Source organism: Ambystoma mexicanum, chromosome 2q (assembly GCF_040938575.1).
Source record: "Ambystoma mexicanum isolate Mex_15411 chromosome 2q, UKY_AmexF1_1, whole genome shotgun sequence".
Classification (NCBI taxonomy): Eukaryota; Metazoa; Chordata; class Amphibia; order Caudata; family Ambystomatidae; genus Ambystoma; species Ambystoma mexicanum.
In genome coordinates this window covers 219238721-219264282 of record NC_090924.1, presented here as the reverse complement: position 1 = coordinate 219264282, position 25562 = coordinate 219238721, and the positions used below count along the sequence as shown (strand labels likewise).

Sequence of the window (25562 nt, the reverse complement as noted above, 5' to 3'; positions counted from 1 at the left end):
GTCCCAGCAACAGGGTCAAACAGTGCATCAGGAACCCAACTCTATGAACCTAGCAGCATGGCTCCTGAAGTCATAGAGTTTGGACATCTCAAATTACCACAGAGGTGTATGGACATTCTAAAGGAGTCCAGGAAACCAAATACAAGGCACTGTTACTTTGATAAGTGGAAAAGATTCGTTATCTGGTGCCAGAATAAACAAATCAACCCGGTTGATTGCACTCCTTCCAACGTTGTGACATACATGCTCCACCTGCTGGATGCAGGGTTGGTTTTTAACTCGCTGAAAGTACACCTGGCAGCCCTCTCGGCTTACACCACATCCCATAACAAGGTCTCGTGGTGGAAAGTACCAGTGGTTAAAGCCTTCATGGAAGGAGTAAAGAGACTTCACCCTCCTATTTCGAACCCACCGCCAGGATGGGACCTCAACGTGGTGCTAGCTAAGCTCATGGGACCCCCATTCGAACCCATGCATAAAAGTAGTCTCAAACACCTGACTTATAAAACGGCCTTCTTAGTAGCCATTACCTCCATAAGAAGGGTCAGTGAAATTCAGGCTCTGTCAGTGCAGGATCCTTTCTTTACTATCCACAAGGACAAACTGGTTTTACGCACACACCCTAGGTTCTCACCTAAATTCATATCCAAGTTCCATGTAAACCAGTCCATCGAGCTTCCGGCTTTCTTCCAGAACCCGCAAAGCTCGGCTGAGGTGAAACTACACACCCTAGATGTGCGTAGGGCGGTCCTATACTATGTAAATAAAACCAGACCGCTAAGGAAAACAGATCAACTGTTTGTCTCCGTAGCTACAGGCAGAGAGGGGGATCGCGTCTCTAAGGGCGCGATCTCGAAGTGGATTATCAACTGTATACAGCTGTGTTACTCTCTTTCTGACAAGACTCTGCCTTTTACGCCAAGGGCCCACTCTACTAGAGGCATTGGTGCCACTCTGGCTTTCATTGCAAATGTTCCCCTCGACACCATTTGCAAAGCGGCTACTTGGAGCTCTATTCACACTTTTACTCAGCATTACTGCATTGACACTCATTCCAAGACAGATACACAAGTGGGACAAGCGGTTCTAAGACACCTGTTTGCTCATGACCCTTCTCACATCCCACCTCCTTCTTCTGGTACTGCTCGCTAATCTATGCACAGCATGTGATCTAAGCAGATTCCACAAGCCTCAGAAGGGATACATTACTCACCGTAATCGTATTTCTGATGCTTGTATCTGCTTAGATTCACATGCGACCCACCCTTCCTCCCCTCCGAGAGAAGGCGCATGATTGCTTGTAGTCTTACCTTTTCTGTCTATCTGCTTGGATTATCTGTACTCACGCTACTCCTCATGCTTCCTCATGTCAGAAAAAATACAATCTGAGGATCCTACACGCGTGAGGGATCTTGGGTACAGTGGACGTCACACTAGGGATAGTATTACTGGCACGCCTGTGTCGACGCCCATTTTCGACTTTCGAAAAACAAACTGTAATACTCCGCAGCTTCCACTAGATGTCGGCCTATGCACAGCATGTGAATCTAAGCAGATACAAGCATCAGAAATACGATTACGGTGAGTAATGTATCCCATATATATATATATATATATAATTACATGGACGCGGTAGCGTCCATGTAGTTATGGTTAAGTTGGTGTTTCCATAGGAAGAGCATTTTTTGGGTGGCTTATAACTTTGCTCCCTCTGGACGAATCCTCACCAAACTTTGCAAAAAATGTATATGGCCCACTCTGAATTTGCAAAGTTTGGAGAGGTTTGGTCCAGGGGGGGCAAATTTATAGGGGGGGGTCCCAAAACTTTTGTTTTTTCCCATAGACATAATGGGGAAAAAACTTTGCGCATGCCTACAGCCCAAACCGCTGGACGGATTTACACCAAATTTGCGGCAGGAGCGGGGACTTGGTCCCGAAAGCGTGCTTTTGCAAATTTGGTGTAAATCCGTCCAGTAGTTTTTTTTTTAAATGACCAAAATGTAAGGCAAAAAAATTAGTGATATCTCTGTTCGCTCTGTGGACGGACTTCCCTGTTCGCTCCACGCACAGCGCTCCGATTGGCCAAGCGGCTTGCGTGATGTCCGCAGACATGCAACGTGTTCGCTGATTGGACGGCGTGGTGCGTGAAGCGCGTCAGATTTTTTGTGGCGCCCGCCATCTTGCATTCGCCGACGACCGCGGACAGCGCGGTGGTACTTGGATAAAAAATTGTATTTAGTGGAGTGTGTTGGTGTGTAAGAGTGTTTGGGGAGGGTGGGGGAGTATGAGAGAGGTTCAATGTTCTGTTTCTTTTATGTGCTAGACGCTTTTGTTGTGTTCGATTTGTCTGCGGACAACACGGCTGTTCTGAAATGTTCTATATAAACTAAATGGTGGGGTGTTCCGAGGACGGGGTATGTGTCCGTTTTGTTCGTAAGCAAGCTCGGTGTCCTTAAATGTTGGTACATAAACAAAAAGGGGGTGTCCTGAGGACGCTGTCCGTATTGTACTCTGGCAAGTTGAATGTGTTCTAAGAACACTCGCGGTGCTGAAATGTTTGCAATTAAACAAAATGGGGGTGTTCTGAGAACGCTGTTCGTATTGTTCGTTGTCAGGTTGAAAGTGTTCTAAGAACCCTCCTTATGTCCGCTGACATTACAATTTCCTATGGGCCTTACCCGACTTTTTGTCCACTAAACAAACGATAAATCAGGCTGCTGTGCGCCGACATTATGTGATAATCCTATCACTTGCCCCATCGACCTGGCTGACCTGTTTTTGCGACACTAAATCATATCTCCCGCCCCTAAACCTGACATTATGAAAGCATTCAAATTCCCCGTCTTTCTCCGTGACGTTACAGGGTGCGTAGCCAAACGCGCCCAGTCGTCTCCAGTCCTACGTGACTTTACACAGAACCCGGAAAACAACACACATCATCTCACAACACAGCGCGCCACAATTCGGAATATGAAACTGTGATTTAAAAGCAAACAGCAAGATTGTACATTTCGTAAAGTACATTTATTTGAAATCAAATGTTTAGAGAATATTCAGCGATTTGCATTTGTCTTTGCTGTCGATCCGCAAAAGTTCATCTTGACTCACGCGCTGTTCCTTTGCGCTACACAGGTTGTTGGTTTATGATAAAAGAAGCACTATGGTCGCACTGATAATCGGAAGGCTGTTCCAACAACGAGGCATTATGGATTATAAAATACTAGCATATTAAAAATGGCAGTACACGTTTAAGAAGCGACAACAGAACAACCTAATCATTGTGGGGTTTATTTAAATACTAGTGCATTTGCATGTTGAATGTATGCATATGGATGTAATGAGTTTGCATCTGTGCATTCGCGACTTTCATTACAAAAAAGCGGTGAGCTCAACGAGGCTTTAACAACCATGCCCTCGGCAATCACCCATCATGCACCTGGTGAATTATGCAAATTAGGTTGACGTCATTTAGCTACTTCTAGCTACTTTTATGACGGCCAATAGCTACTTTTCTTACTAAGGAGTTGCCAACACTGCTCCTACGCGACTTCATACAGAATCCGGAAAACAACACAGATCATCTCACAACAAAGCGCGCCACAATTCGGAATATGAAACTGCGATTTAAAAGCAAACAGCAAGATTGTACATTTCGTAAAGTACATTTATTTGACATCAAATGTTTAGAGAATATTCAGCGATTTGCATTTGTCTTTGCTGTCGATCTGCAAAAGTTCATCTTGAGTCACGCGCTGTTCCTTTGCGGTACACAGGGTGTTGGTTTATGATAAAAGAAGGACTGTGGTCGCACTGATAATTGGAAGGCTGTTCCAACAACGAGGCATTAGACCACCATAACGGTTGGTATGTTGCTTCTAGCCGCTAGTACCGCGTAATGGCATATTGGTCCTTGCCGATTGTCCCATAAAATGGTGAGGGTCATGAAATAGTTTACTAGGAGCTGCACCTGGCAGTTAAAAAATGCGTCGGCCGGGGTCTGAAAATCGTGGCATTGACAGTAGGGAAGGATGTACCTGTTTTAAAAACATAAATTAGTCTCATGAGCTGATCTTCATTAAAAATATTAATTTTATTTATTAGGGCGTGAAACTATTTGCTAGCGAGGATAGTGCAACAGAGTATGTTAACTTATTCCCACTTACCCACCCTCTCTCCTCTGCCTTTTTCAGAGCCGTCTGAGCGCCAGCGGACCACTTCAGCGCTGATAGTGCGCGGTACAAAACAATATGCTTTAACGCCACGCTATTGTTATTATATTCCGGTATAAAAGAATTTAAAGGGTTACTTACATTATATTGGCATTTTCCATTGTCTACGCGTAATGCAGTCCCTAATTACGACTCTGTCTGTGCCAACGATCTTTCTCATGGTGATATAATATATAAAAGCGGTTTTGTTTCAGAAATGTCATCTTTATTGTCTCTTACGTTTTTGCACCCCTCCTTCAAAATAAGTCTTTTGGCACGATCCCTGTCTGTCAAGGTCAAAAAACAATAGAACCTTATAGTGCGAGTCGTGGGCCACTCCGGCCCGCGAGCAATAAATGGAAGCAGCTGACCTTCACTGTGAACAAGCATAAATTCTTACTTTGCAACATTCTGTGTAAAGCCATCCCTGAGAAATTGCTTTTTACACTCCATCTTTGTATATTGTCTGCGTGCTAATGAAAAAAGTTTGTTAAAGGGAGTTTATGGTAAACTTGCGCTACTAAAAACCTATGAAATTCAGTAAAAAAACTTTGTTAAAGGGACGTTATGGTTAAGTTGCGCTAATAAAAACCTATGAAATTCAATGAAAAAACTTTGTTAAAAGGGACGTTATGGTTAAGTTGCGCTACTAAAAACCTATCAAATTCAGTAAAAAAAACTTTGTTAAAGGGACGTTATGGTTCAGAGTAAAACGAAAAACCCCTGAAATTCGGCAGTTATGGTAAGATAAGCAACCATAACTCGCGCCACCGTGCGCTGCTAACACTAACACCCAGGACATCAAAGATGACATCACAAATGTCATTGATGACATCACTGATGACATCACATGTGCATTTACTTTTCATGAAAACTCTGTAGGAGGGATTCTTATAATGTGGACCAAAAAGTGTCACGGATCATTTGAATAAATATCATGAGCTAATTAGTGCATTAAACAATGCATTGATATAAATGGCATTCTATTATGAAGTTCTATCCAGTATACTAAGCAACTCATGCAGAAACTTAGGCAGTGTGTGCAGTATACATGATGAAGGTGCAATATTCATAATCTTGCCATGTAGAATAATGAAATAACTGCTTTCTTATTAGAGTTTTGCGTACTGTGAAACATGGAATAAGTAGCTAATAAAACCCACTTAATATATAATTACATTATTACTGACAAAACACAAAGAGACAACAACACATACAAATATGAGTATATACAGGGACTGAGAAGTAAGCAAAAAAGCAGAAGTAGTAGCAGAAAGAGTTCATAACCTAACTGATTATCTTTATGCAGAGAAATGATTGCTCTGTTTCAAAGCTGATACTTACTGTATGTATGTGTATCAAATGATGTCAGTGAACCCTAAGGAAAGGAGTGCGAGTACAATGTATACAAATATGAGCATATACAGAGAAGGTATAGTAATAAAAATAAAACTATGAGAAAGTGCTGATAACTCTGATTATCTTCATGCACAGAAAGGATTGCTCTCTTTCAAGCCTGTGTCTTCCGCTATGTATATGTTTCATATGATATGACTTGACCCTAAGTCTACAAATATAGTACCTTTTCAATTTTTACTTCTTGACTGTTACTGAAGAAAACTATGTGGCTTAGATATGTCAGTAAAGGAAAAAAAAGGGAGAGCCAGCCATGTGATGTCATCAGTGATGTCATCAATGACATTTGTGATGTCATCTTTGATGTCCTGGGTGTTCGTGTTAGTGCACGGTGGCGCGAGTTATGGTTGCTTATCTTACCATAACTACCAAATTTCAGGGGTTTTTCGGTTTTACTTTGAACCATAACGTTCCTTTAACAACGTTTTTTTACTGAATTTGATAGGTTTTTAGTAGCGCAACTTAACCATAACATCCCTTTTAACAAAGTTTTTTCATTGAATATGTATATATTTATATTTAAAATCTTTAACAAACATTCAGAGAAACTGAGAACTTTTCAAATTAACCAGCCCCCTTCTCAATTAGGCAACATGAATAATGAAATCAGAAAGATGGAAAGAAAAGTAAAAACATTTTAAAAAGAATAATTAATAAATGATAACTTATGTCAACTTCCAGGTTCCTTCTGTACTTCTCCTGACTGCAAATTACTTTAAATCACAATCAAGAAATCTGTTCCAAATACTGTTGAACGTTTTGCTTTTCCTCTGCAGCTTCATAACAATTCGCTCTATAATACAAACTGAGCACATTTCCTCCAACTACATATCTTTATTTGGGACGATTGCAGATTTCCATTGTTGTTGAATCATCCTTTTCACAACCATTGAAGCTCTCAAAATCCAGGTTACCTGATGGTATGACAGCTCCTCTAGATCAGTGTCTTCACCCAAAATTAAAGTTCCAAAGTCCTATTCTCTGTCCACTCTTATGACTTTATTCATCACACTTGTTATATCACTCTAAAATTGACTTTATAACAATACCATAATACATGCTCAAGTGTCCCTCTTGACTGTACACATCCCCAACAGGTGTCCGATAGACTCAGGCCTTACTTGCACATGTATTCTGGTTTCCAATAAACCCTGTTCAGCAACTTCACCTGTCGAGCCCTCTCTCCAATGTTGGACATCCAGGTAATATTTCCACATATTGTCTTCCATCTTGTTTCCGTCATTTCCACTTGAATGCAATTTGTCCAGGAAACCAGAAGTTTTGTATTTCCCCTTGAACCATTACTTGGGAGTTTGTACATCACTGATGCCATTTGTTATGGCTTCCTATGTGCGCAACTGAGATCAGTTGATAGAATCCTTGAGCTCTGTCAGTGTTACAGCTGCCCTGAGGGAACAATACTCTCCATATGTACAACCCTCAAGGCCATATTTGTTATTCAAGGCCTGAAAATAGTGCCCAGACCCTCCTTCATATAGGGCACCAATCTTTCTCACTCCTGCCAAATAACAATTTGGCCAAGACAAAGTTTTGATGTCGAGTTTAATCAAAGGATTCAGCCATAAAGATGCAGAGCCCATCAAACCCGGCTCCATATTATAAAACACTGCTGTAGCCCTCCAACTAGACCTTAAAAAGTCAGTTAATTCAGATCTCTCCCTCCACCCCTTGCTCGTAGTGGATAGCAAAACCGACAGTGTCAGTGGACCAGCCATGCTCGCCTCAGCAATCAACCAATCGTCAAATGGTTCGCTCAAAAATGGTGAGAAGTACTTGTCATAAATGCCTGGTGATATCTAGCAAAGGCTGGGACACTTAGTCCTCCTCTTTCATTTTGAAGCTGTAGTTTCCAAAAATTCAATCTTGGTGGTTTGTGTTCCCATAGAAACGATTGAACAATACTATTTAGCTTTTTCATTTGTTTATTCTTGCAGTCTGCAACCTCTTTCCTCAGGTGGCTTGCATAGTCTGGGCCCAAGGACTCCCAGAGTAGGTAGGTAGTTTGAATCGCATAATCAATATAAACCTTCTCAACGCAGGAGCTGGAGATGACGGCAACTATTTTTGTGGATTTAAATAAGAGATTTGACATTCCACAGAATGAAGTTTGCAACTGTTCTTTATAGACATGATTTAAGTCCCAATCCCAGACTTTTGATGTATCCATAAATTCCTTTTTCGAGATATGCTCTCCCTGCTCCCATAATGGTGACAGCCTATGAATGCAAACATGTCTGTGCACTTTTTCGTTTTTTTTTACTATTTTGATCCGTGTTAGCTTGAGGTGAACACAGGCTCTCACAGGGAAGCTACCTTTTTATACACATGTAAGCAGTGCCGTTTGCTCGTAGGGTGGGGATTCCATAGTCGGACGTAAGTGGCTGCCCTTCCCTCTCCTAACAACTGAGGCAGTCGCTCCTTTGCTGCTGAACAGGGCAAACAAATCGTTTACAAGAAACCTATTACCAGCCACGTGGAGCACACTTTCCGGATCCTGTCATTTCCTAATTGTATCTCATGGTAATGTTACCACCGCTGGGAGGGGTGCGTAGGGGAGAAGGTTCCACCCTCACCCCAGAATATTTCTTGGATGGAGAGAAAGCCTCCCCGCAACGCACAGTCACTGCCACTACCCTCTAGTAAGTAGGAAGACTTTAGAATCAGTCAACATTGCAAGCTTCCTGGTGATTCCAGTTTTGGCAGCTAGTGAAAAAGAGGCACAGTGCTATAACGTGATCTGCTCTGGATCACATGATTTGGGGAAGCAAATTGGGTAAAAAAAACTGCCAGCCAAAACACAAGTTAAGCTTTTTTTTTTCAAGTTGACATGTAACCGCTGTGATGGCTTCTATTTTATGCACGCTGATTGTTGTCACTCTGGTGGACTGAGGCACGAAAAGATACAGTTCCAGTACTTTTTGGATGTGAGGAAGCCTGGAGCCTGGATTAGAACCCAGGTTTTATGGCTCCAAATCTTGCATCTTCAACATCAGTTTCACCCACAAATACATTGTGACAGCATTCAAACTCTACTGTGCATCGAGTCATGATTAGTGCTTTGACTACAATTGCGCCATATTTGGTTTAAACTATCTTTTTGTTTTTGTTTTTTGATGTGAACAAACCATGTTTTTACTGTAGAGTCAGCATTATCACAGCTCAGTAGTCCAATCCACATTAGTCACAGCTCGGTTTAGTCGCCGCAATTCTTAACCAATAATGGGATCAAATTAACCTTTGCCAACCTCTCTAAGATTGTCGTAAGAGGGTAACAATAAATAAAGCCTACTGGTGTGGCAACCCTACACGTGACTTATTGTTGAGGTTTTTTGTGTGTGCACGCTCGCATAGTGCACCACTCTTCGTGCACCAACTGTGGGCGAGTGACTTTTATTTATGTTTAGTAGCATACAACGGGGGACCTGTGCACCTTGGCTCTACTGCGAGCTTGAAAAATAATTGCATTTAACAAAGATGCTATTTAATTAAACTCCTTTTAAGTTGCTAGAAAATGAACATTAAACTCGTTTTGGGCACAAGAGGAACTCATATTGGGTGGTGTCATATACTGTGAGTGTAGTTGAATCCGAGGTTTACAATTTTGTATTTTGTTTTAGGTCCGAAGAGAGGCGCTGCAAGCTGAAGTTGACCGAGAATCTGGCAAAATCAAGGTTAAATTCATTTATGTCAAACTCTGTATAAACCGTTGCTTTTTGCGATGAAATCCTTCATGTAAATGCATCTAAGAGCCATCTACGCTCCAGTCGTGGATGCCGATTGCCATGCCAGCCTCCTTCCCCCTCAGATTGCCAATTTGAGAGCACGCTGTGGAATAATTGAGTTGATTCCCAGGAGAATGGGCCAGATTTCATCCTCCTCAAATGGGGTTGGGCTGACTTTTAATTGGCCGTCATTACGTGTGAGAAATATAACTTGCCATTTTTCTCGTTGGACAGCTTTCCGTGGAAACACAATCATCTCTCCCTTTGACCACAGCGTTCAGTAAAAAAAAAGATAAGGTATGATCTTGGAAACACGGTAGGATATTCTATTCTGGAGCCACACCGGAGGTACTTCCCATATAGGCTCTGCCACTAGGGCAGCCTGCTATTTACTGACTGCGTTTCTTTTGATTTGCAGAAGAGGTCTGCTTGTTCAAGGAGGTAGATTATGAGGTATGATATGATAGGTTATTTATAACGCGCTTAATACCCAGAGGTTTCTAAGCGCAGACCGAACCTGTGTTGCTGTGTCACCTTGCTTCCAAGACGAACACGTTGCCCCTGAGCTATCCTCCCGATACCGTATAGTTTTAGCAACATAACAAATATTTTATTCGAAAGAGTGTTATTAAAAAAGTGTTCTACAAATCGATTGAGGGGCATATTAGTCCCTTATTAATTTTAAGTACAAATATGAAATTAATCGATGCTCAGAATTTGTTTACATTCCACTATCTATATTATACCAATATTTTCATCGATTATCTCCATTATTTCTGAATGAAATATACATTCACTGCATGGGGCACATCTTCATTTCAGAATGCATGTAGGTCAGTGTTGTTCTTGATATTCAAGGTCATAAATTTCATTCCACAACTTTATTAAAACTTCTTCTAGAGTGTGAATAAAGCATCAAAGTGCAGCAGAACATAGTACAGAGAGAGAAGATTAAAATACATGAAAATGCCACACAGTTCCATTCGTGAGTGGAGCAGATTACAAAACACCAAAACAGATCACGTTTTTAAAAAGAACGGAGACCAGAGGCAGCTCTTTATGATGACAAAAATTAGATTCTGAAAAAGAGCCTTGGCCAGTTACTTAGTTAATAAGAGTTACGGCGGCAGATTTTGGGACAATTCGGACTGAGAAGCAAGAGAGAATATTATCTCTGAGCGAAATCTTTCCAAAAAAACAATTAATAAAATAACATTTTGACTCAGAAAGCGGGGCCCCTGGGTTCCCAATTTGCTTAAACAAAGTGAAAACATTGTTTGATTTAATTGTTGCAGACCACATGTGTTCCTGATCATGGGACACTTTTGTAGCAAACATAGATTTGTATGGCCAAAGCTTTGACGTTGGCAAGGTTAGCCAAATGATTTACACCAAATTGTCTTGAGATGGTGGACGTTCTGTTGCATACAGTTCACTCTAGGGGGACAGCGGGGGAAGTGGGCTGGATGCGACTACTTTACTAGATGAGTTCCGTAGTGCCACTGGCATCGATGGAAATTTACCATTTCACTTACTCCAGTATTAGAAAAGCCAAGCAGAGAGATATTCGGTAATGCTGCATAAAACATATCGGAAGAATGACCTTTTATATTTTTAGTCCAAAGAAAAGTTTTTTTAAAGTTCAGATTATCTTTGTCAGTATATCAGTTAGGCATATATATAACCCTTTTATACAAAATTACCAGACATAAAATCATTATTTATAATTACAAGTCCTATATAAATATATATCGATATAGCAAGTAAAACTATTTTTTATTCAATTAAATATACATTTTCTCTCAATAGACTATAGGTCACTCATTTCCCTCCATTATCCGGTGCCATGTAATCTCTCTCACTACATTGTCCCTAGCAATACACACACACACATTTAATTCGTATATGACTTACACCAGGATATTATAGCAATAGATGTTCTGTGGTTTCTATCTTGTCATCTGAACAGGTACCAGTTAAGTTGATATTTGCAGACAGTCATCAGTGACTGGAAGGATAAGCGATAACAACTTGATCAGACCAGACAATAAGTGGCACAACTGAGAGAAGATGGAAAGAGTTGAGGCCATTAATAACATCTAACGTATTTGCCTGAGAATAAGCGGGTTAGTGACAGATTGAAAGAGTTTTAAAGGAGGAATACAATCAATTAAAGAGGAGAACTGAGGACAAGGATTACACCTTGCAGTGCAGGTTGAAATCTGCTATAAAATAACTACCTAGCTGCCACATCGTAGTATTCTTTGTGCTTGCCAGTGTACTGCAGGGGTCTAATACAAGTAAGCACAATCCATAAAATGTTCCATCAGCTGCACTATGTTCATTAACCTCTCCAATATGGCCCTCCTTTCCAGCACATGTCCCCTAGGAGACTGCTCACTAGTAGTCCACCTTTGTTGGTAGTAAGGCCTTCTCCTCTGCAATCACTGCTGCTCGCTCTTCTTGGCGCAGCTATTACTAGGTCCTTCTTTCCCAGTGGAAGAGCAGAGTTGTGCTCTACTACAAGCACAGTTTCTCTCTGCACCAGAGCATTCCTACTCCTCTGCTGTTAATCTGGTCCTGTACACAGATGCCCAGCAACTGCACGCCTTTGACATCTCTCCGGTTCTTTCCTTGTTGGCCACCTGTACACCTGCCTAATGGTTACAGAGTTACCTGGGAATAGTATTAGGGGTGGGGTTGGGGTGGAATGCAACCTAGTCTGTGTCTGTGTACACATGTGATATGGACAAAGGAAGTTGGAGTTTTTGAGACATTTATCTCTGCTGTGTATTAGCTCTTATGTTTTTTGTTACGGTAGATCGGACCGGAAGTGACCTGAAGGAACTATTGTGCAAATGCTGATGTAAGGTAATATGTCTCTGAGAGGATACCCATAGTAGTTGGACGTCATGCACCACTGTTCTGTGAAGACAGTGACATCTAAGGCATGTGGCCCTCCTTGATTGCACCATTTTCAGTATTTAAGGCAACCCGTATTTCATCACTGAATGCCTCTCCGTTGGCCGAGGTGGTTCCACTCACAGATCATCCTTGGATGTCTCTGGTCCACTTCATACAGCTTGGGTGGTTCACCATTGCTCGCCATAGCAATCCTCTCACCCTCTGGGCTTCTCAGCTGCCTCACTTCACTATGCATTGGGCTATCATCCAGAGCTTAGCTATAGTAGTGGATCCGAGGTAGGGAAATCATTGGGGAAGGCCATGTACATGTTCTGTACTTTTCTATTTTTTTATTAAAGAAGGCGATCACCGTAGCTGTACACTGAAGCCCTTTGGCCATAATACGCACCTGGCACACACCCGTCTGCCCGCAATCTTTTGCAAACCACTTTTTCACATCCCCTCTGCCTCCCCAAGCGGTCATGCCCACCCTGTGGTTTGAGCAGAGGGTGATATCCTAACAGCAGTGTGTATTTGGGTATCACCCCATTCTGCATGTAGTATTTATTTTTGTTGGTCATTTATATAGTGCCTATACACTTAACACGCGTTTCAAAGTGCTCCAACGCAGGGAGGGTGAGTAGGTAAGCAGAAAATGGACTTTCTTAATAGACATTGGAACATTCAGAATGGGCAAGTGCTTTGCGTTTAGTGGTACAACATAAGACAGGAGGAATACAAACTGTTACACCATATGACATAAATGATTGTACGTGCCTGACAGTCGTTTCAATAATGCAAGAGCTATACATGAAGAAGGGGAGGGTGAATGGGAGTGGATAGAGCAAGACGAACAAAGCAAAGTACAAGAGACACATAGTGGGAGAGGTGGGGGGAAGAGAAGTGTCGTAGGCAGAGGCACGCTAGGCACACCAAAAGGGAAGTGGCTGCAGATGTAAAGTCACAGGAAATTGAAAATAGGTGAGCAGCCTACTCACAGGAAAATCTGCAGGGGGGCCTGAAGTTCAGGTGGGCCAAGGCGTGAGGCGGTCATAGTCGGCCTGAGTCCTGGTGGCTTCGTCAGGATGTAGCGCGGTGAAGGGGGGGGGGGCATCCGGTCCGCACAAGCACAGACAGACACACACGGGAGCCTTAGGATTGGGGCCTTGGTGAGGGTTGCCAGCAATCGCCTGCCGGCTTCAGGATTAGCCACTTAGGTGGAGCACAGGCCAATCACGCAGCAGCATCAGGCTGCTTCAGGAGGTGCTCAGAGGGACAATCTTGGGCGGCCATGTTGGAAGATGGTCAAAGAACATAACATATGGCCAAACATGAACACAGAAATGTCCCTTAAGCACGCTAGCGCTGATCAAAAGATGGGGGAAGATCAGAAGGAATTATGTCAGTGAGCGCTGCTATTTGGAATAAAAAAAAACGCCCCTGCAAGCATCGAGCTCCAAACGGGGCCTACCTGTTGCAAAAGATGGCTGCAGACTCCTGAACAAAGCAGAGCCTCTTGGTGTTGGTGGAGGCTCTTAGAGGCCCCCAGTCGTTTCATTGTTCAGCTTCTGTGTAGAGTCAAGAATGCCCAACATGCATTACAGTGTTGAGCAGTGAAAGGGAATGTAATGCGAGTCTCTGTAGGAGATCATTTACATAGATAAAGGGCAACAACGATCATGTTTGGACCACACAGACGAGCTGGTTAAGGTTAAGTCGCTAGAGGCTGCCAATGGCAGGTGTTAAAGCTGTGCTCTGGGAGTTGGAGGAACGCAGTGCATGGTGGGTGTTCCCATTTTTAAAGGCTGTAAGTGAATACAAATTTAAAAAAGGATTGTGGCATTTGATTGGAAGAGATGAAATTCACCTATGTAGGACCAATTATGTATTTTGATGAGCAATGGTAGAAAGCACATTTAGTAGAACTAATGACTGTCTTGGGTGGAAGAGAACTCGTCTGTCAATGTTCAAGATGATCAAAGTCTATGTAGTTACTTGACGGCTTTCCAGTCTTCTTTCCTGTTTTGTAATAGTCTAATTAACTTTAAAAAAAACATAGATGTACATTAACCGAATACTTTGTACAAAAGATTGTTGAACACTTGCAAAAAAATACAGGAAACACTTTGGCGTATGCACAATTTCATACCACCTCTTGTCCTATTAAATGTTTACCTGATATTCCCTTCCTGTTATTGAGAGCTGCTGAAATTGCGCCATTTGTCAACCGTCCAATCATAAACCTCATTGCATCGGTTATTGTATTGATTCCATGTTCCTCCAAACAGGCTGTTGCAAACCTCTTTCTGATACCTTTTTATATATTCACATACTAAAAGTCATTGCACACCATTTCTGCTCTGTGGAGGTTTTCCCATGCACCACATACTTCACTGTGAGAAGTAATTGCCTAGATCCTCTACCTGGAGCTTCTGAGAAACATCTAAATAGCTTTACTTCTTCTTTCAGTCGTATTTATCAATGTACATTGTTATTTGGTCCCAAGTTCTAATCGTAACCAATGTAAAGTCTGTAGTTCAGGAGTGTAGTGGAGTGTAAGAGGGCACATCTCATTAAAGTTCACAAGTGCCTCGATTGTTTGCTTGGTGTCCTGGGCCGTGCGTAGATCAGCGAAATTGTAAGATGTCCAATTAACGGCAGCTTCAAAGCCTCTGGAGAAGCCCTACAATACGGGTTAGCCAAATTAAAGTAAAATGAGGCACCTCGTTCATTTTGAGGGCATGCTTTGAAGATGAACATATCTAATCATCTGTTAGTCATGAAAAATGCTTTTTATGTAATTTCAAAAAAGGACAGCCAGATATTGGTATTCTTGTGAACGCAGCGTGTAGAGAGAACAATGACTGTACTATCCAGGTGCCCACACAGCAACTTGGGAAGATTGCAGTCAACGGTGCATGCAGTCTCATTCTTTTTGGTGTGCGTTGATCTTGGGGAGTAAGGAGTGGTGTTTGTATCTGCCTTTGTGGACCTGAGACAGAAAACCGGCTTATTTAGAGTTCCTTGATTTAAAAAAAAATTGGCACAACAGTCTGCTACTGTTTTTCTGTTCTAAATGGTTGTAGAGTATCAAGTAAATGTTTCAGCCAGTTTAGTGCTGGACTGGGCATCTGTGTTCAGCCTGAGAGACACATTTTCATTTCCTGGCACGACCGACTCACTCATCCTTTCGAGGTCTATACATTGAGCAAATTGGTTGGGTGATAACACTTGGAAGTAGGTCTATTAATCACACAAAAACTGTTTTTGATCTGATTTTCCTCCCATAAATGTTAATGGGGAGATGGATTTAGCAGTGTATTGTACCAGCAGCTTAATGCCTCTGAGCCTCAAAACAATGTACCATCAACCCTAATGACTGTCTCTTATGTCAAGTTATTAGCAACCCTAACAAAAGCAATCTTCTAATACTGTTTATTAGTGGCAATACATTTCTGTGTTACATGTCCATGCTGAAAGAGAAGTGTTACAAACCTAAGAAATGGAATAAAAATAATTTTAAAAAGTAGAATACACAGGTCTACAAAGGATAGAAACACAAAATGATATAATGGAAAATTGAATGTTTTCACAATCTCTCCTTTTGCTTTATGCACGCAACCACTTCCTTTATTAAAAAATACCTGTTACAAGAAGTTGGTTTCATGGGAACGGGTCAACGCAGACTGATCATTATTAATTCCCTTAATACAATGACAAGACGCTTATTTCATCAAGGGATCCACATGCAATTGGACTGCATCATCATTTTCAGTATTTTCACCCTTGAAGTCGAACATGTGATTCTGAGGTATTTCGGGTGCTCTGGCAGCATAAACCTTCTCGAACTTGGCTCCTGCAGCAACACATTATGCCGGATGCAACAGCGTGAAATATAATTAGAACACCTCCCAGGGAGACCAAAGGTTTTGCTTTGATGCTTTCAGGTAATATGCACAACAAATCTGAAGGAGCGCATGGGGTAGCATATTCGTTTACGACTTGAAAACCCTCTTTATTTATTTTTTACATCAGTTGTGTTTGTTTAGCTACGTCAGATATTTGTTGGACCTTAAGCGTGGTCTCTAAAAGGTTCAGGAAACAATGGGGTGGGAGAGCTGACCAGTGGAAGGGAATATCCTAGTCAAGGCTGGCCAATCTTCCCCGTGCCAAAACGTATTGTGGGTTCTAATGCATGTTTAAAATGTACATTTTGGTAAAGGAATGTCATTGACTCGAGCACAACTGTTGTTCACGCTTAATAACTTTTTTCGCGTCCATCTAAGTCCCTGACCGAATGTCCTCAGATAAATTCAGACCTTTGGCATTCTCTCTGGGCCACCGAGCATGATTCTGGCGGGCTTTGCAGCAATCTTGATCTGCCGCACATTGCGCTGGACAATCCAGTCCTAAACACATCCTGCCCATAAACTGGCCAGTGTCTGGCTGGTAGGGGCCCAAGTTACTTTAATAAGCCTCTGAGCCTGAAAGGAGCATTGCAATCGTTGACCGCTCCAGATGCTCTATTTCTAGAACATTCTCCATGGCCACAGTTATGGAGAACTCCCAGACTCTTCAGCCGATTCCCTGGAGTAGGAGTGTTGCAAGTTGTTAAGGAGATTTTCTATTTGTAAATCTTACCCTCCCTGTTCGGAGCCTACCATCTCTACTGCTGGAATAACTGCGATTGTTTTCATTGACTTTAAAGGTGAGTGGGGCTTTTTTTTACTCTCACTCACATCTTGCATTCAGTTTTGTTTTGGGGCACTGGACCCTCTTTTTAAGGTTCTCCTCTGGGGAGACTGCTCCCTTTTGTTTTGGATTCCATGCGTTTCTATGTTAACACCCTCCACTTTATGTGGTGTCTTATGAGAGGGGCCCCTAAACCCCCTTTTGCAATGTCATTTTGAATGTACTGGGTAGATGGTCTGCGAGTGCAGAAGTATTCCTCTCCTTTTTAAGACCTGTTTTTTTTTTTTTGGCTTAGCAGCACAACCCATCCTGCATGGAGTGCTGTGGGGACAATTTGTGTCCCCTTTTCTTTGCTAAGTAGAATTTTTGCTACTTTCCAGACTTCGTCTGAACAGCTGGTGGCAATCATTGCATGTTTACTCTTTTTGCAGGTGCATTAGCACAAGCTGCCTTTTTAGCCACGATAATGCACTTACGAGGATCATATACTCAAAATGGCCTCTCAGCATGTTTCAAGTCCTGTTCAAGATGACCTGTCCTTTGTTTGCCAGCCCCCCACCTTGCCATGTGGGGTAGGGTCCCACTATTGTACACCCAACTCCAAATTTAAATGTTGTAAGTGTCCTTATTGAAGGACTGGGGTCACCCAAGACCAGATTCTGGATATAAGGAGACAAGCTGGACCCAGAAACCAAGTTGACCACTGTAGCTGAGAAAACCCAAAGAAGGTTACAGAGGGACGGTGGGGTGCCTCATCCATAATGGGCGACAGGACACAAACCTGCCTGTACCATCGCCCATTATGGAGGAGCAACGGCTTAAACTGAAAAAAGGGAAAGAAAGTTCCCCTTTGGTTGTTAGTTTCCCAGCGTGCATGTCCAATGGACCATGCAAACCAAGGCCGTTTTGCTTCCTTAGCCTTGCATGACCAATTAGGGGTGAAGGCTGGGTAACTTCCCCTCTGAATGTGCATAGAGGGGCTCCTGCACATTCAGACAGCCTGGAGGCTGACTTTTCACCCCTCATGTGCTCATGTGCAGGAAGCAGTAAGCGATCTTTTCTTCCTGGTTCCTGTTTGAACTGCGTGGGAGCGAGAGGGCTTTCGCAAGGCGCTGGCAGCAAACAGTACATTCCGGACTGTGGCTGAAGGTAATATTACATTTAATAGTTTCCATGTAATAATGTCGCCACAAAAATCTCGCCATGCAAAAATATCGCTGAAAAATGGCCGTTTTTTTGTAGCGACATTATTGCATGGAACATGCGGGGGACACCCCCGCAACCCGCAAACTTTTTTTTTTTGTTCTTTTTTTTTTACATTTTTTTTTTCCCCTGTCCCCATATACATGGTCACCCAAATAATATCGCCACAACATTTTCCCAGCAATATTATTTACGGCGACCATATATATGGCGATATCATTACCTGATACCATTTAATGTATGTTTTGTTTATGTATGCGTGTATGAGTATGTGTGGGAGGGTGCACGTGTGAATGAGCAAGTGTATGATCAATATTTGCAACTGTTACCTGAAAATGTATTAGGATTATAAATTGGAGTATTCTGTGTAATTTATGTGCTGCTTAAAGATGTGATTAAATGGATTGATTGACAACCCTTGCACAGAAGATCCAAGCAACTACAGACCGATATCCAACCTGCTCTACCCAACGAAGATCCTGCAGAACCAGGTTTACAAGATCCTACTTAAATACGTTAAAACCAGTGGAATACTCGACTGGCCACAAGTTGGCTTCAGGCCAATGAGAGGAACAGAATCGGCTATCCTATGGAGTACTAATAGTTTATCATGTACAGCCAAAGTGCATATCTCATCCAAATTTCATCTTTGGTTAAAATCCTAATGTATATCCAATGTACTGTTCTATAGTGTTTTGTTTGACACAATCATATAAATATGTAATCCACAGTTCACAATGTATCCTTCATACTTTATATGCGACATTCAATATCTGTCAAGTGCTAATATGTTAAATCCACAGCTATAGCACATATCTAATACCTATCCACATTCATCTGCAACTAAAGTGCTTAGTGCATGTTTGATACTTGTCCATTATTTTATCAAATGGCAAAACATCTGCAACTAATGTGCTTTGTGCATGTTATGATGATTTTATACTGCGCACCGCTACCACCCAATGGCAGTCTCCAGGTGCTCACGTAGCTCTGCAACAAACGAGGGCTGGGTGTGCTATTGGGGATAGGATAGGTTCCGAACCAGGATTAACTGGCATCTGTGAGCAATGTATTGAGTGTGTGAGTTGGTCCGGGAGACCCTCTGCAAAGGTAATCATGTGGGTAGGACTCAGTGCCCCGGATGTGTGCTAGTGTGTGTGTGTGTGGTGTGATGTTAGGGTGGGGCTTGCTGTCCTGCGCACTGGTTAGTTGTATCCATAAGGATCCAGAGTCACAGATGAACTGTTAGGTGTTTGAAAGAATTGTGTTGGTGTGTGTATTTGTGTAATGTTGATCAATTTATGGACTATGTTCAAGGGTGTTCCCTCTAGTGTTGTTTCCAGAGTCTCAAAGTTGGTGGGGTGCGAGCATTAAATCAGTTCTTGGTGTGTCTGTGTAGTGTGGCTAATCCCTAGTCATGTATAGTGGTGTAGGTTATGTTGAGGGAGCAGGAAGGGGAGAAGTGGGTTAGTAAATTGGTTAGTTTGACGATGCCTCTGGCGTGAGTGTTTGGTTGCTGCTTGATGGTAACTTCCAACGTTCTTGGTTGTGGTCTGTCTGCCAATCTCACCTCCTCTCCAGGCCTGGAGGCTGACTTCCCCTACAGGTTTGGGGGCCAGAGGTTGGTTGTACGCAGCGTGTTCCTGGTTACTCCTTTGGGTTAATCATTAGTTCTGGATCTGTTATGCGGTCGACTGCAGAATGGGTTCACAACTGGTGTTATAATACTTGAGGCATTGGAGCCTGACCATGTGGCCCTAGTTGTATGGGTGGGCAAGTTTAGGGTGATGCTTTACCTGTTTTCTTGGTGCATAAAATTGTTGCGCGTGGGTGTTATCCCAGAGTCTGTCTGTTGCTTGGAGAAGGCCGGTGGATGGGCGGGGGTGCTGTTTTGGTCCTCTTTTATTTTTTCTGCTGCTGTTATCTGTGACTGGGTCCCTTAGTGTGTTTCTTTTAGACTGCAATGTTTTTGCTGTCTATATCCCTTTTGCGTTTGTCATTGTCTGTTGAAAAAACTAGATTTTGAGTCGTTTCCTGAAGGTGATGTGGTCCTCTGTGGTTCTAATTTCTTTGGGCATTGTGTTCCATAGTTTAGCAATTAAGTGTGAGAATGCTGTTCCTCCAAATTTCTCCATTTGTAGGTCGTCGCTTGATCTTAGGTCCCTTCTTAGCTGGTAATGGCTGAGCTTGGCTTGGAGGAATTAGGCTTCTTGTCTCTGTAGTGCAGTGGTCTTCAAACGTTTTTGGCCTGCCCCCCCCCCCTGAACAAAGTTTGGGCAGGCCGGGCCCCACCAAAAGTGCCAGATGGACAGTATGTAGAAATCGCTATGAACTCTTGAGTGCCGTCACCGCACCCTACTCCCAGTACAGACCCTGGGCTCTCCCCACCCTACTCCCACCACTATCCCAGTGCTGCCGCCCACCCTGCTCCCACCACAGTCCCATAACACAAGCATACACACATCCATACACATTTAAATAAAAAATAAATCGCCATAAACGTACCTCGCGTGGTTGCTAAAATGCCCCACTCCAGGTTGCTCTGCCTGTATGTGCGAGGAGGCGCAGGAGCACCCCCTTGCACATACATACATGCAGTGGCCCAGCCAGCATTTCCAATGGGCAATGCAATGCAAGGCTGGCGAAGCAAAACACCCCCAGCGTTGCATGGCTCAGTGATCATGTGCGGCTGCGGAAATTAACTGTCAAAGGCAAACAGAGTTTCCCTTTGACAGTTCAGCCAGCCCAGGAGCACTCCCTCAGCTGGAAAAAGCAGCTGAGGGACTGTTCAGTGTTTCACTGGGCTGGCTCCTCGGCTCCTCCATAATGGGTGAGGTGGCCAGTGGGTGGACGCCCCCTCACCCATTATGGATGAGCCGGCAGGCTTGGACTGGCCTATAGGGCAATAGGGCGATGACTGTACCAAAAATGCAAAATGCTAGTGTAGGCCAGTAAAAATGGGGTACTTTTTGGGCCAATGTTGGCCAGTTTGAGGAGTTACTTCACTATGCAGCTAGTAGTTTTGACCATTGTTGCTGAATAAATATTCTTTAAATATCACCATTTGTTTACATTTGAACAAAAAACAACCCCTTGGGTACTATTCAAACAGTCTGTGACTAAACACTGAATATCCATTTGCAACTGCTGGCCATTTTTTCATTGGTGCCTAAGATCGTTTTATGGCCCAGTCTGACCATGTGAGCTGCCCCTTCTCATTTCCTCCCATCTAAAAAAAAAAAAAATCCTTTTGGCGCACCCCCCCCCCCCCCCCCCCTGAGGTGCGCGCCCCACAGTTTGAAAACCTCTGATGTAGTGTCTTGTGGGCGATGCACAGGTCTTTGAATTTGATGCGGTTTTTTTTTTTTTTTTTTTTACTGGTAGCCAGTGAAGGCTTTTCAGAGCTGTAGTGATGTGGCCTCATCGTTTAATCTTCGTAGAATCCTGGATGCAGTGATTTGGACCCGTTGGAGTTTCTTGATGAGTCTTTCCAGCATTCCTAGTTAAAAGCTGTTTGCGTAGTCAATTCTTGTTAGTATCGGGGATGTAATTGTAAGTGTTCTGTGAGGAAAGGAGCGGTATGGGAGCAATCCTCTGAGTAGTCTTAGCCGGTAGAAGCACTTTTAAGTGATTGTGTTGACTTGCGGTTCCAGGGATAGTACATTGTCCATGAGTATTCTAGGTTATTTACCACGTTGGAAGTCTCTGGTTGTGTTAACTTGCCCGCCGGCCAGTTCAGTTGTGGATTGGTTGTGTTGTTTTCTGTGGGTGAGCCATTGTTTTCAGTTTTTGCTGCATTCAGTTTGTGGTTGTTTGTTGTTATCAAGTTGTAGAAGCCTGTGAGGCAGTTGTTGAGGCAGTTATTTGGTTCCTGGGTTGCGGTCGACTTCAGAATAAGTTGTGTGTCGTCTGCGTAGTTGTAGGTGGTTAGTGCGTGGGTTTGAATAATTTTCATTAGGGGGGCACATGTAGACGTTGAAAAGCAGGGGAGACGGACTGGATCCCTGTGGAACTCGGCAGATGTTTTCGGTGTTTGAGATGAAAGGTTGTAAGTAGGTTCTTTTGGTTCGATTTGTGAGAGATGAGGAAAGCCACCACGTTAATGCGGATTCCTATGTGCCACATTGCATCAGTCTTTTTATTAGTGTTGCGTGGCTAATTGTGTCGAAAGCCGCAGATATGTCCAATAATATGAGGGCAGATTGGGCACCGTTGTCTGCATTTATTTCCAGGTCGTCCCATATCGATAGGAGTGCTGATTCTGTTCCTCTCATTGGCCTGAACCCAACTTGTGACCGGTCGTGTGTTCCATTTGTTTCAACGTATTTAAATAGGATCCTGTAAACCGGGTTCTCCAGGATCTCCGCTGTGTAGGGCAGGATGGATATCGGTCTGTAGTTTCTTGGGTCTTCTGCACTTTCTGATTCCGTTTTAACTAGTGGTTTGATGTATGCTAATTTGAAGGCAGTTGGTACGATTCCTGTTTTGAGTGACCGGTTCATTAGGTTCCGGAAGTATGCCGCTGGGTTTTCTGTAGTATAGGATTCCTGGGGAACAAGGGTCCCTTGGAGATCCTGCAAGGTTGGTGTCCTTGACCCGTGTGCAGAAGATGTGTTCAGTGATTGGTTCTAAGCAGGTGAGTCTTGCTGTAGTCAGTGTTTCGCACGTTGTCTGTGGTTCGGCGGTTGTAGTGCCAAATGCTTATCGAATATTGGATCCAGTGCCACATCTGCAACTAAGTGCTTAGTGCATATCAAATACTTATCCAATATTTGTTCCAATGCCCACAAATTAGTGGACATACTATGTACTTTATAACTATAGTTTATACGTACATCCAGTTGCACTAAATGAACTATGTCAAGTACTACATTTTCTGTCTTACAATTTGCACTTCGCTTGTGGAAGATGTATTGAATATTTCATGTAGGTTTTCTATGTATTGACTGTATAGAACATTTTATGAATGTTTCCTATGTATTTTTTAGATGTAGTGCACGCATTTTTAAAATGCTTTTTGAATTCAGTACCATAACAATTGATGCAACCAAAAGGTTTATGTAAATAAAAATGAATAAACAATATAAAAAAGATATTGGTTCTAAAAAGAATGGGTGTATATTTGCTTTAGAAGATGCTAAAAACAAATAACAAATGGCATTCTTTACGCACAAAGAATTTCCTCATTGTATCTACATATTTACCCTGCTCTTCGTGAGGTGTTTCAGGGGTCCCTGCTGTATTATAGTTTTACATTCAAATCATCAACTGCAAAACACCATAGACACCTTGTTTCTGACTCTTAAAACCAATATTTTCTTCCTGTAAGCAAAACGTGTATCCCCCAAAAGGTAAACAATAGAACAAATCTACATTTTGAACAGTTTTCTAAAACATTAATGTTCGACTTCACAAATCCCATTTTACCTGACGCCTTCAATAATAGCACAGATGGATGTCAGCCCCTCTTTTGAAAATTGTGCAAATCTAAACACAAAAATGTATATTGTATGTCCAAAAATAACCGTGTCACCTGTTAACAAAATCCTATAGTCCCAATAATATGTGTAAATATTATATGTTAACTGTCTTTTTTAGTTTGCAATCTCGATGGAACCACACGTAATACTTATAAAATATATCAAACTATCGATCCTGTTAATAAATATTGTATGTCATTTATAACGCGCACGTACACAAGTGTTTCTAGGCGCGACAAGACAAGTGAGGGGAGGACAAGACGACGATCTTACTAGGCCTTGTGTCATTCTGAATGCGCAAGTGCGACAATGCAAAGTGCAGGGGGAGAGGAAAGGGGAAAGTACAGTCAGGGCAGTATTGCTCTGAGTAAGTGCAGCCAGGGCAGCGCGGCTCTGGCTAAGTGCAAGGAGGCAGGGGACTGTAAATGTTGCATGGTAGGCCCCGAGGCAGTGCAGCGGAGACTGGTCATGAAGGAGCATTTTCCCCAAAAAGACTCTGAGGGTACCAAGCAACCAGTCGGTGCAGCAGATAGGTAGGTAGGTAGGTCAGCAGGCGAGGGAGGGAGAGAGAGAAAGCAGAGGAGAAAAGGAAGGTCTTGAGCTGCTTCCGGAGCATCGGGTGGTCCAGCTCAAGTTTGAGAGGGGAAGTGAGGCCATTCCAGAAGGAGGCACCTGCAGAGGGGAGTGAACAACCCCTCACTCTCTGCCTGGAGAAGCGTCAGACCCTAAGAGAGTTGGAGGTAGCTGAGCAAAGGGCTCGAGAAGGAAGGTATTTTGGAAGAGAGAGTTGGATGTAGTGCGGGCTCTGGCCCCAGAAAGCCTTGTGGACGATGCAGGGCGTCTTGAACTTGATCCTTGCAGCCGGGAGCCAGTGGAGAGATTTCAGGGCTGGAGAGATACAGTCCCTGGGGTTGATGCCCAGGATAAGTCCTTGCAGTCCTTTTCTGGATTAGTTGCAGAGGGCGGAGAGTGGAAGCCAGATTGAGAAAGAGGCTGTTGGAGTAGTCCAGCCTAGAGCGAACCAGGACTCTGGAGACAGTGAGCTTCTGGGAGAAAGTGAGAAAAGGAAGAATACCTCTGAGGAGGTGCAACAGGTAGTAGGCTAGTTTCTCTTTTAGCTACATACAACACAAAAACTGTTCTCATAAAAATTGAACTAAAACAGTTGCACCGAGTTTGGTACACACAACATTTATTAAATAGTAATATTAGGCAGATACAATTACAGGGTCCGACTTCCAGGTAGAAATTCCTGATGGTGTGCTTCCCTAACATAGTCAAATAAATTAAAAATGAAGTTCTCATCACTATAATTCATTATTAAGTGTAAATGGTTCAGGTTTTAGCCATCAAGAAATGGGGTTTCAGCCACTTTTTCAGTAGAACACAATTTTTCGGTCCTGGCTCTCCCTCCTTCCCAACTGGTTGGGAACGTCTGCATCCGCAGGCGGGCCAGAAAAGCTAGCTGAAAAAGATAGCTGTCCCTTTAACAGGTAGGTCCTACATCACGCGTGCGTCCCGCCGAGCTCCGGGCCCTCACCTTACCCCTACATCACCAACGTTCCACACCCAGTTCCTGTTTTTCCGCCTACTGGGCAGGTCGGAAATTTTGCTGCACTGCGACTCCCTTTTTGGGGCATTTCTTTTCTGCTGTCCATCCCCTTTTTTCTTAGTGATTGGTTCTTTATTTTATTTATTTAAATTCGTGGTGCCTCCCTCTATGCATGCCGTATCCGACAGGTTTCAAGCAGTGAATTCATTGCTGGAAGCGTTTTTCTGCTGCCCATCCCCATCCCCATCATGCCTGCGTCCCCTGTTTGGTTATACATCACACCCTGAATAGCTACGTCTTTTGCTGTGGGTTTCATCCAAGGTCTCTGCGGACTCGTCGTCTCTCCATGTCACAGCTGGTACCG

The 25562-nt window shown here is 43.0% G+C and overlaps 1 protein-coding gene across 2 annotated transcripts in view; it reads left to right on the top strand.

The window, feature by feature from the left end:
- The window catches only part of KNOP1 (lysine rich nucleolar protein 1), a 130771-nt gene that overhangs the window by 93556 nt on the left and 11653 nt on the right, over positions 1 to 25562 (top strand). Inside the window, exon 4 of one of the 2 annotated variants that reach the window (XM_069647164.1) lies at positions 9263 to 9316. The exons of the other annotated variant lie outside the window; for it this stretch is intronic. Coding sequence (XP_069503265.1) covers positions 9263 to 9316 — 54 coding nt within the window. The remainder of the gene's footprint in view (positions 1 to 9262; positions 9317 to 25562) is intronic. 2 annotated transcript variants of the gene reach the window in all.